Below are 12712 nucleotides of genomic sequence, written 5' to 3' on the forward strand. Positions count from 1 at the left end.
CTGACTAATATACCATCCCTTTCCATTAGATCACAGCAGAGTATAAACTCCACATAAAGAGAAATAACTTTTCTAAAGCATAAAATGTCTTTGAAATAATAAAATTTGCACTTACACCTCCATGTAAACCAATACTAAAACTTTTAACCTGGGCCTAGAGAGATGATTTGGCAGTTGAAAGCACTTCCTGTTCTTCCAAAGGATTCCAGTTCTCTTCCCACTATCCATATTGGATCTCTCTGGCCTCCGCAGGTACCAGCACACACACACACACACACACACACACACACACACACACACACACACACACGTACAGTTTGTTGATTATATAACTAAACAAGGATAGGACACATGGATTTCCCCCTCTGTCCTGAGATCCCAGAATCTTTTACTAAAAGAAGAGACATCTGAGGAGAAAATATTTTGTGAAAAGAAATTGGATGTTTAAGTCATAACTGTGGAGAATCATGAGGAAGACACACAACATGAGAAAGAGTGGCTTAGGTCATGCCAGCTGGGAGTGGGCGGGGCTCAGACACTAGTGAGCTACCCTGGGTGTGCCAATAAAAGGGGAAAACAAAGAAAAACAGGGTGCTTTGGGATCCTGGAGAGAGAGTGTCTGGAACCTGGAAGAGGCGGAGCGTGGGGGATGGGGGTGGGATCCTAGGGTGGTGGTGGGTGGTACAGGAACAAACTGAGAGGCTGATCTCTCTAGAAGGCTTAGCAGAACAGGAAGCCAGTCAGGGTGACCCAGTATCTTTCTTGTGTGAGCATTTGGAAGAAGGTTAACAAAAGGGATTAAGCCTAAAAGTCAAACAGGGCAAACCAGCAAACAGGAAAGTGAAAGAAGGAATGAAGCAGGGAAAAGGGAGAAGGGGGTAGGAAGGAAGAGTAAGAGAAGGCAAGGGACTTCATTTTGAAAACTTTAGTGTCTATGAATTACAAGGTCTGAAGTGACCTTGGGCTTGGTATAGAGTAGTTTGCAGCCGTAGAATGACCAGTGCTTCAAAAAGAAATGATTGCTTCCTTTACATAAAAAAAAACCTTAACAGATGTTAATTATATAATTTTTGTTTAGCCTTTTTGGTGGGGGGGGGATGCTGGGGGTCAAAATCAGGTTTTCCTGTATGCTAACTACAAAGCTATATACATAGTCCTCTATGCTTTTAAAGAAAAAACTTATTTTTAATCATTTTTACTTATATGTATGTCTGTGAGAGCATATGTCATATATGGGCATGCCTGAAGAGGCCAGAAGAAGACATAAGCTCCTCCGTTGCTGGAGTTGCAGCTGGTGGTGAGCTGCCAGATGTGGGTGATGGTTTGGATCCTTGGAGTCCTGCATCTTGTATTGATTAGAAACTTAAATTTGTTATCTTCATAATGGCCGAGGGATCAGAAATGTTGTCCTACCAAACAACCCTGTCTTTATGAAGTGATTAAAAACAAGCTTCAGGCTGGGCATGGTGTCTCACCTGAAATCTCAGCTCTCAGGAGGCAGAGGCAAGTGGATGTCTGTAAGCTTGGGCTAGCCTGGTCTACAAAGCAAATTTCAGGCTAGCCTAGACTATATATTGAGCCCCTGTTTCTAATAAATAACACCAAAACAACAACCAAGCTTCGAGGTATTCCTGCTGGACCTTAGGACACTGCACCTCTGGGCCAGGAGGCTCAGAACACCTCGTACCTTCTGGTAGCGCACACTCAAACTCTTCCGCAGAGCACAGGATGCTTCCGAGTGATCCGTGTAGGCAGAACCTGCTCTAAATTAACTGCTTCAATCAGACACAGCTTAGAGTTAAATGCTCTGGCTACCCCTAGGCACAGCTCAGCGTTTCCTGTTTTCTGTCATAGCACAAGCTCTAAGTGACAGGCAGAGCTGACCACTTCCCCAGGCTCGGCACCAGCTGGCTCCTCAGCCACCGCTCCCTCCCAGCGCATTTGTGTCAGACTCCTTGATACAGATCTGTGTTTGACATGAGCTGGCAGGAAAAAAAAAAAATCCTCCCTTGTGATTACTCTCAATGTCAAAATGGATTCACTGACTTTAAATACAATTTTTAAACTTTGATTTAAATTTTCAGAAAACTTAATGTTGATTTTTGGGGGGTGGTGGTGGTGGTGACAGAATTTACTTTTGTTCTTACAAAAAAATGACCCACGGGCTGGAGAGATGGCTCAGTGGGTAAGAGCACTGACTGCTCTTCCAAAGGTCCTGAGTTCAAATCCCAGCAACCACGTGGTGGCTCACAAACATCCGTAATGAGATCTGACGCCCTCTTCAGGCGTGTCTGAAGACAGCTACAGTATACGTACATATAATAATAAGTAAATCTTTTTTTAAAAATCACACACAAAGAAAAAAAATGACCCACGTGAAACAAGTCATGTAATCATGGACATGTTTCATCACTTGAGATATCAACTTCCTTTGATTCTAATTATCATCTAATCTTTGATTCCCTTGCCGACTCTTCACTAAGTGCTCTTGCTGGGTTGATTTCACACAAACAAGCAGGTGGGAGGGAGTAGAGTAGGATCTTACCTCAGAAACCATCAATAGCATCATTATTGCTGTTGCTGTGTGTTTTGTGTATTCATTTGAAGAACACCATTATGGGTGTGTGTAAGAACATGAGTGTGTAAAGGTCAGAGGACAACACCAGTGTCTTCCTCGGTCACTTTTCTACCATACCCTTCTTCCCCCAACATAATATTTCTATTTATTCTTTGAGGATTTCACATCATACACCCCTACCACATTCACTTCCTTCCCTGCCCACCCACTCCCTTGTGACCTCACCCCAGCAAAAAGAGAAAAGTCTAATGAGTGTTAACGTTATACTTACTGGGGCTTGCTCAGACTCTCAGTGGCCTGCCCCTTCAATAGAGCTAAGCCTTTCTCCTTTTGCAGACCTGCTGGAAGGCAGCTGTTGTGGAGAACAATATTTCATCATCCTTTCACAGGTTTTTTATTTTTGTTTTTGTTGGGTTTTTTTGTTGTTGTTGGGTTTTTTTTTGTTTTTTGTTTGTTTGTTTGTTTGTTTGTTTTTGGTTTTTTTCGAGACAAGGTTTCTCTGTGTAGCCCTGGCTGTCCTGGAACTCACTCTGTAGACCAGGCTGGCCTTGAACTCAGAAATCTGCCTGCCTCGCCTCCCAAGTGCTGGGATTAAAGGCATGCGCCACCACTGCCCAGCCTATCACAGTTTTTAAGAGATCTCTTCAACGGCTGCCTGCTATGATGTTACTATCTTTTGGGGGGGAGGGGGTGGATTTTTTTTCAGTGAACCTGGATTGGTTGAGACTGGTTGGCCAGCGAGCCCAGAAATCTTCCTGTCTCCATTTTCCTAGTGCTGGGATCACAAGCATACACCAATAATTTAGCTTTACAAAAGGGACTCTGGAGATTTGAATTCAGGTCCCCATGCTTTCGCTACAGGCACATAATGACTGAAGTATCTCTCCCCAGACTCGTAATTTTTTAATATGATAAATATTTGCTAGAATTATAAGTGTTCTTTGGATCTCTGATGGTTATATGCCCAACTCTACCCTCAATAAACTTTAATAGTTCCACAGAGGGCGACTGGGTTATATCTACCTTTGTAGCCCCATAACCTAGAACAACTGACTCAATAGGCATTGATTGACACTAGACTCATCTGTTTCAGCCTTTGGTGGTGAGTTCTGGACCACCTATAAATCTAGTTGTTTAAGCTAAAAACCTTGGTATCAATCATCACTCTATGCAGCTCTTGCTCCCTTAGCCCCTTCCCATAGTCACTAAGTCTAATTAACTTTATCAGCTTAAAGGTTCCTCCTTCTTCATGTCTACTATCCATGTACATATACTGTACCAGTTATCCTGTGCCTGGACTCTTGGTATAGTCAGCCTTCTTCCAGGCTTCTGTTCTCCCTTTGCCCTTACCTCGGGCTGTAAAAATAGCCCAATTAAAACAGGAGCTTTATCTGTCCACACTTCTGTTTCAGAACTGCCGCTCTCTGTCAGCTCGACAAGAAGACAAGAATTTTACACTGCAGCAAATTCTTCCCTTCATCTTGGTCTCTTCCAAGCCATCTATGGTTTAGCAAAAGATTTCTTTGTATACTCCAAGCAGACTTTTACCCAGAATCAACAAAACTCTAGTTATGCCTTAAACACAGTATCTATGTAGTGGGGGAAGCTAGTGATAGAAAAGTGGGGGTTAGTGGTCATTATGATCTGGGTTTGAAAGTAAACTTCGGCCAAACCTGGGGATGAACTGATTAAAGCAAAAAGGCATATGATAGCCGTCCAACTGGTGATCTGGCATTTCTTTGCTGAGCACTGAAGTCTGGGCTGAACATTCTGGAGAGCTAAGCATGCAGTATGAAAGAGCAAGTGTGACCTCTGTTCTCTGGGTACTTGTAGCAAGATGAAAGACATCAAGTACCCTACAAGAAGATGCTTAAGAGGTGAAAAGAGAAAATTCAACAAGAAAAATGATCATTTTATTTCTAAGTAGAGAACTCTTCTCAATTCCTTTTGGTAAAAGCTCCAAATTTACAAAGCTAAAATCTCAAGTTCTGAATCTGTTCCCGATCACCATTCCAGGACAGCATCCGAAGCTCCTGGTGTGAAACTCACATTGCCTACTTGACCTTCAGAACAAAACCAACTGTTCCTCTCTGTGTCCTTAGGTCACACTTTCAAGAATGGATATCCCAGCTTCTACCTAAGGATCATGCAAACAATGCACCAAATGCTGTCAAGAGTTCCTAGAAGCCGGATATGGTGACACACAACTTTAATCCCAGCATTTGGGAGCTAGAGTTAGACGGATTCTGTGAGTTTGAGGGCAGCCTGGTCTCCATACTGAGTTCCAGGACAGCCAGAGCTACATAGTGAGACTTTGTCTCACCCGCTCCTGCCAACATGAGTCAATCTTTAGATTCATCTTTTGATTTTTTGATTCACCTATAATTTGCTCAATAGTTCCTACATTTAAAACAAAATAAAATATTTTAGCTCTTTTTTCACCTTAGGCCAGATTCGCCCACCACTTTACCTCATTTGATACTCTTTATCAAATAAGGAGGATGGGAAGACAGAAGAAGAAAGAGAGCTTTGTCTAGATTCATTGTATTCTACTGAAATAACTTTTAACAGTTATACCATATGGTTTATAAGTACATACATGACATGAAATACTTTGTTAGAAACATGTGGGATTTTTCTTTTCTTTTTAAAAATTTCATTAAACCATTTCTCCAGGTTTCAATAGGAGTATTTTTTTCATGAGGATATTTATCATTCACATCTTCAATTCTGTTGTGTGTTCTTCCCATACCATGTAACACAACCCCTGTAATCTAAATGGGTCCTGTAATTTGCAGGGTACACTGGCCCATCCACATTTCTAACCATTACTGCTTTGATGTCTTCTGGGCACACTCATTTTCCTATTCAGTCTGGGTGCACACTCGATCGATGTGAGCCTATTTTTCGCTCCAAGGGTGGGTACCTAGCACCAGATCACAAGCAACTCAGCACAGATCCTGGGGTAGGAATCCTTATTGATCCTCAACAGAGCCAATTGGGGATAGTCCTTCTAGTGCACTGGAAGCACCCGAGAGGGAAATTTTCTCTTTTTGAGGACGTAGACGTGAGCAAGTATAAGTTGAGACGACCTGCTGTTATCTTAAGACAGTAAGCAGGCATTTCAAACACTAGTAAGCAAAGGACATGGAGATAGAGAAGGGCCACCTCTGACTTCATTAACTGAGCTCCTGGATACAACAGACCGATATTACCCTACCCAGCACCCAACCTTGAACCTTTATGGTTGAGTTAATAAATTGTCTTTTACTGCAGTCAGATTACAGTTTGGTGATTGTCATTTACAACAAAAGGAGCAACAGTTCATATGTCATAACAGTTAAGTGATTGACATTTGTCAGAACTAATCAAAACTCTCCCTCAAATATGTACATTTGCATATTTTTTAACCCATTTTCCCCTGATCCTCTCTTGAATCCTATCTAGTTTATTAAATAATAGCGTTTTAGGCTTAGAATGACTGAGTAAGGAAATTAGTGTTGCTTGCCAGGTTCTAGAGTACATGTGTGCATCTAAATGTCTGTATACAGTATAGACATATATACTCTAGTTATGCTGAGAATGCTGTTATTGATTAAAATGCCATAACAGATGTCATATAAAAAAAGTTTTAAGTTTGGCTACATGTGATCATTTCCACACTGATTGTAAGATATAAATATTAATTATATTCCAAATAAAGAATTTTTTAAAATGCCTCTTATTTAAGTTAGAAAAAATAGGAAAAAAACCCCAAGTGTGTTATTGCATTTTTATACTTGTGCCCTTTCTGGAAAACAATTAAATTGCCTTGCTACCTCAATTTTTTATAAAGCAAAGACCTAGAAAATACAATAAAACTGAACATAATTTCCAAGAGAAACAGAGAGTGGTTGGGCTGTGGCTATTTGAAATCATACCAGAAAGCAGAATTTATGGCCCTATGAGTTATGGAAAAGGAAATTGAATTGTGTTTTATTTTTAAACACAACCACTAAAAAGGTGTTTCCATGGTAACAAGGTCAATACCAGCAGCTGTGACAGACCTGCCTCTCTTCTGATAGTGGGTTTAAAGATCCTTTTTCAAATACCATTTTAGAAGACCTAGGGGGAGAGGAATCTACAGCTTCTCTGACCATTCATCTGAACTGAAAACGAAGGAAAGCACACACAGTGTATTGGATTTCTCATGTCTTATGGATGATGAGCATCTTTGCCTGTCTTATTTCCAGAAAGAAGCCTGCTTGGCTAGCTACTGTGCCAACCTCTACAGAGATTTCATTAGCCTGGTTGTACACAGGGCAAGCAGGAGTTGTTTGCAGAGCTATTCAAACAGAAATAGGAGGTGGCACCGTATGAAAAGGTATACTTCTTAGACATCTAAATATTGGGAGAGTTAAATAGTCCCCATCACTGTAAAAATCTAGTCCCGGATAAAATATTATATCACCAGCAGAGGAAATTAAGGCTACATTTTGTTTAGAACCCAAACAAACAGTGCTTTAAGCTCTTTAGTCACAAAATGAGCTCATTTAACCTGACAGGAAGTGAACATCCCTGCCTGATAGTTTCCCTGATAGTTATCTACAGAGCATTATTTCCCCACTAAACGGGAGACCCTTGAGAGCAAAGATATTTTTTTTCCTCTTTGTATTCAAAATAGTCTGTCACATGACACTTTCCACATAAAAATAAATACTGGAAAACACAAGGTGAAGAATGAACCACCAACCACCGACATTGAGAAGAAACAAAAAGCCCTGGTTTCAGGTGGGGGATGGGGCGCAGTTGATGTATACTTGTGGCCAGTCTCTGGGTCAGAGGTTCTTTCTAGCCCCTGGCTCCTGGCCTCTAATTGTTCCATACGGAGTACAGTTGCCTGGCCCCTAAGCAAATGCTCTCAGAGGCTCAGTGGGTGCGTAGTTGGCACATCAGTGATTTAAGCCAGTCAGGTGAGTGAAACCTGCAGTGGAGTTTGAGAACATCATTTGCCCCTCCTGGAGCATAAGTGAGTTCTGATCCATCAACTTCTCAAGTCCCCCAATTCTCTCTCTTCCTTTCCCCTCTTTGATACTGTCTCACAGTGTTTTATATATCCAGTGAATAAAACCTTTTATTATGTATGCCTGCTTAGATTTACTTCTCAGTATGAAAGTTTCAGTCATTATACTTATGTTTCATATCATCACCATTTTGCCTAAATTGTTACTTATTGTATTATTTAACCCATTGACTATCTTCTGGTTCCTGTACCTCAGTTTTTGAAAACTAGGATGGAATATAGTATCAATGCAGTCAATACCGAATGATCAGCAATCGAACTGGACATACACCCATGTGTTTCCATGTGCACATTTATGGAGACTTTATCCACTTATCTCTCTAAAAAAGTTCTAATCTATCTGTGAAGATACCCAGATCACACACTGTTCCCTCCTCAGGAAAGCTTGCCTAGATCCAAGCAGGTCGTGATGCCCTCCCTAGTTTGGGCATTACCTCTAACCCCTCTTTCATGTTTCTGCCTCACACTTATCACATGTATGGCATTTGTTTTCCTTCTGGTTTTAGAACATCCAACTGATGAATAACTTGCAGTAGATGCTGATTAGATAATACATTGCTCTTTTCTCCCAGTTCACAGCAAAATCACCAGAAAAAATAGGCGTTTAATGAGAGCCTTCTGAAAGGGGAGAATAAATGGTCATGTTGACCTGAACCAAATCATGTATGTTTCAAAGCTGTTACAGGTGTGTAGGGCTGGATTAGTGATCCCTCCCTCCCTCCCTCCATCCATCCCTCCCTCCCTCCATCCCTCCCTTCCCCTTTCCTTTCCTTTCCTTTCCTTTCCTTTCCTTTCCTTTCCTTTCCTTTCCTTTCCTTTCCTTTCCTTTCCTTTCCTCTTTCTTCTATAGGGCTGAATTAACAACTTCCCTCCTTTTACATCCTTCCTCCCTCCCTGCTCCCTCCCTCCCTCCCTCCCTCCCTCCCTCCCTCCCTCCCTCCCTCCTTCCTTCCTTCCTTCCTTCCTTCCTTCCTTCCTTCCTTCCTTCCTTCCTTCCTTCCCCCTCTCTCTCTTTCTTTCTTTCTTTTCTCTCTCTCTCTCTCTCTCTCTCTCTCTCTCTCTCTCTCTCTCTCTCTCTCTCCTTTTGTTGATTTGGGTAATGACTTAAGGGTCTCTTTGCATAGGAGCTACCTTTTCCCAGCTATCTGTCCCAATCCTTATGGCAAAGCCCTGATATTTCAGTGTGGTGGTGTCTGACAAGAAGGCCCTTGGGAGGTACTAAGGCTCAGATGAGATCAGGAGGGGAACAACATAGCTGGTTGCCATGTGATGACCTGTAGCAAGGGGACAAGAGACTCTCCTAAATCAAAGCATGTTGGCACCCAGTCTCAGATTTCCTACCTACTTGAGTCTAGTTGTTTGGTTTGTGATTTTTTGTTTTTTGTTTTTTTTGGGGGGGGTTGTTGTTTTTGTTTTGAGCATTCTTTTCTGGCAAGCTAAGGAGCTTTTCATAAGTATGTGCCTGAATAAGCAACAATTAATCAAGAAGGAAACAGATTCCCCATGCACTGCACTACCAATCAGATGTATGCACTGGTTTCCCTCGCCCTTTCTTTTTTTAGAGACCATACATAGAAGACAGTGTTCCTTGTACTGCTTAAGACACAGCGCAAATTACCTTCTATAGTGTTTAGTACATTGCAGGTCTCTCACTGCATTTACTGAGTGTAAGTCTTTCTCTGATTCTTCCAGGTACTAACTATATAGGGTTTCTTACAGCTGTGTGTGTGTGTGACCTCTTTCTTTCTTCCTTTTTTCTCTTTTTCCTTACTGATTTCCTATTTTGAGACCGAGTCTCCTGTCTGGCCTTGACCTTGCTACATAGCTGAAAATGACTTTGAAATCTCGATCTGGCTGCCTCCTTACATCTGGCTGCATCTTTTCACTTCTTATGTTCCTGAATATGCTATGTTTAAGCAAATCTCGATGTAAAATCAAAGGTACAGCAACACTTACATGTTTGGTCCCAAGGAAATGGCCCTTGTCATTACGATTCCAAGAATTACAGTTGTTAAAATTGTAGAGATGAAAGAGATCTGCAAAAAGAAACGCAAAGACATCATCACTATAGGATGCAGATGAATTATGCAAAAATACTGCACCATTTAAAAAAAACCTATAAACAAAATGGGGAGGGAGAACCTGTAGAGACCATATAGAGAGGTTAAACACAGCCCCTTGGTTAAGGGATGGGGTCACCCACCCATCTCCAAAATTTTAAACCAGAGTAGCTCTTCTCTAAAGGAAATAGAGGGATAAAGAATGGAGTAGAGACTGAAGGAAAGGCCATCCAGTGACTGTCCCACCTGGGGATCCATCCCATATGCAGACACCAAACCCAGAGACTATTGCTGATGCCAAGAAGTACTTGCTGACAGAAGCTGTCTTCTGAAAGGCTCTACCAGAGCCTGACCAATAGAGACACTGATGCTCACAGCTGACCGTCAGACTGAGCACGGGGACCCCAATGGAGGAGTTAGGAGAAAGATTGAAGGAGCTGAAGGAGTTTATAACCCCATAAGAAGAACAACAATATCAACCAAACAGATCCCCCTCCTCCTCCTGAGCTCCCAAGGACTAAACCACCAACCAAAGAATACACATGGAGGGATCCATGGCTCCAGTTGCATATGTAGCAGAGGATGGCCTTATTTGGCATCAATGGAAAGAGAGGCCCTTGGTCCTGTGAAGGCTAGATGCCCCAGTGTAGGGTAATGCTAGGGCAGTGAGGCAGAAGTGCGTGGATGGGTAGGGAAGCACCCTCATAGAAGTAGGGGGAAGGGGATAGGATTGGGGGTTTTCAGAGGGAAAACAGGGAAAGGGGATAACATTTGAACTGTAAATACAGGGAAAGGGGATAACATTTGAACTGTAAATAAATAAAATATCCAATAAAATAGAATTTCAAAAAGACAAAGAACAATAACAAAAATCTATGAACTTATTCATAGACTGTCTTTATCCAGTTCCCAAGTTGTTTATATATATATAGACCAGTGGGTATGTAGACTACTTATCATAACATGATTTTTGTCCCTAAGCCACAAACAGAGAATCAAGTGTCTACTGTGATCTTACAACAAAGCTTTAAGAGCTTTTATCTACTTCTGGCTCAGGATACAAAATGAGGATTTGTCCTGGAACTTGCTCTGTAGATCAGGCTGGCCTCAAACTTATAGATCTGCCAGTCTCTGCCTCCCAAGGGCTGGGATTAAAGGCGTGCACTACCACTGCCCAGCCAAAGTGAGGACTTTTAACTTAGAAAAGTAAAAGTGAAAATATCTTGTTTCCTTCAGACCCCATTTTAGTATTGACTTACAGGGCTTCCTATCGATAATTGCTTCTTCTATTTTTATCGTCCCCCTTTCTTTCAACATAACATGCATACACACATCTTCATTGGTTTTTTTTTGTTTGTTTGTTTGTTTTGTTTTTTGTTTTTTTTTGGTCTGCCATTTCCTCTTTGCTCTCCAGCTATGTTAGTCTATTTGTCTGGTGCAGTTTACCCTTTGCTCTGTTTCTGGGTCTGTTCTTTGTCTTCCTCTCGGCGCTATGCCTATTTCATCTGCTTAAAACACAATCTGGTGAGGGTGTGCATGCGTTCTGCTCTGTATGTACACTTATTCCAATAGGTTTGTGTTTTGAGTTTTCATTTAAAAATGAGTAAGCACATTTGAGAAGGTTTCTATGACAAAGGAAAAAAAGTCTCAGAATGCTTTTGTTTCATGTGATTATTATTAACATTGGGTTCTAAGTTTTTAATGTTTAATTTGAAATACATGTCTATGATGAGTTCCAGGTCTTGTGAAGAACAGGGAGAAAAATTAGCAAATTGAAGTTCATAGCTAGACAGTAAAGGGGCGGTATTCAAATGCCACAGGAATATTCCAGAGGGAGGCAGTGCTGTGCTCTGTTCACTGGGATTTCAGTATGACATCTTCAGGGGATAATTACTATGTTCAGTAATACCATTTCCCCATGAATGTTTTTCCTTTCCTCTCTCAGAAGATAATATTTATATATCTATATTGAACTTGTGAAGAGAAAAATTGATTACTGATTCATAGAATAACTGGCAAATAAAAATTTTCCTTTTGATGCACTATTTTTTTTTTTAAAGACAAGATCTCATTCTATAGTCCTAGCTGACCTAGAATTATGGGTAGATCAGGTAGGCTTCAAAGTCGTAGAGATTTGCCTGTCTCTCCCTCCAGCTCCTAAATGCTGGGATTACAGGTATGAGCAGCAATGTCTGGCCTGCCTTTTAATACATCCTTCCTTGTCTCTGGGTGGATGTTAAGGACGGGAAGCCTGGTGGTAAGAATACTCAGGAATGGTGACTCTGTGTGCAAATCTGTCTGGAAGAAGGGGCTTCATCACTGGATATACCATGTCAAAAATGAACGCAAGGGGTGTGATGTGCTTGATGGTTGCAGTTTTCAAAGCAGACTGTAAAAGTATCTCATAATTAATTATTATCGTAATATATGACCATGTAGACATAGTACCCATTATATCTTGGGTAAAATAGATATATTCCTTGGCAATAAGAGAATTAAATAGGCAGATATGGGCCTGGAGAGATGGTTCTGTGGTTAAGAGCAAGGACTACTCTTCCAGAGGTCCTGAGTTCAATTCCTAGCAACCACATGGTGGCCCCAACCATCTGTAATAGTATCAGATGCCCTCTTCTGGTGTGTCTGAAGACAGAAACAGTGTACTCATGGAAATAAAATAAAAATTTAAAATATACAGGCAGATAATAGATAGTTGATATAAATAAGCTTCTATGGGTAAGTCAAATAATTATTTAGTTAATTTTATTTTAAAACTTTAGTGTCATAGGTCAAATTCTCAACAATTAATCAATCAACAAATTGATATTTAAATTCACCGAGTGGAAAATGTGCATAATAGACATTGGAATTTACAAATTAAAAGATTTTACATCATTTAAGGGATAATTTGATTTACCGTTAATTTTGACTGATATACAAAACATAATATAGATTAGGGGGTACCACAGGAAGTTTGTTACACACATATTATACAATGTTACATGCATAAGTTGT

At 40.9% G+C, this 12712-nt stretch overlaps 1 protein-coding gene across 1 annotated transcript in view; it reads right to left on the bottom strand.

Annotated features, from left to right (window-relative positions):
- Window positions 1-12712, bottom strand: part of Slc38a11 (solute carrier family 38, member 11) — a 50364-nt gene that overhangs the window by 26779 nt on the left and 10873 nt on the right. Inside the window, exon 7 of the mRNA NM_177074.2 lies at window positions 9597-9676. Coding sequence (NP_796048.2) covers window positions 9597-9676 — 80 coding nt within the window. The remainder of the gene's footprint in view (window positions 1-9596; window positions 9677-12712) is intronic.

Source organism: Mus musculus, chromosome 2 (assembly GCF_000001635.26).
Source record: "Mus musculus strain C57BL/6J chromosome 2, GRCm38.p6 C57BL/6J".
NCBI classification, from domain to species: Eukaryota; Metazoa; Chordata; class Mammalia; order Rodentia; family Muridae; genus Mus; species Mus musculus.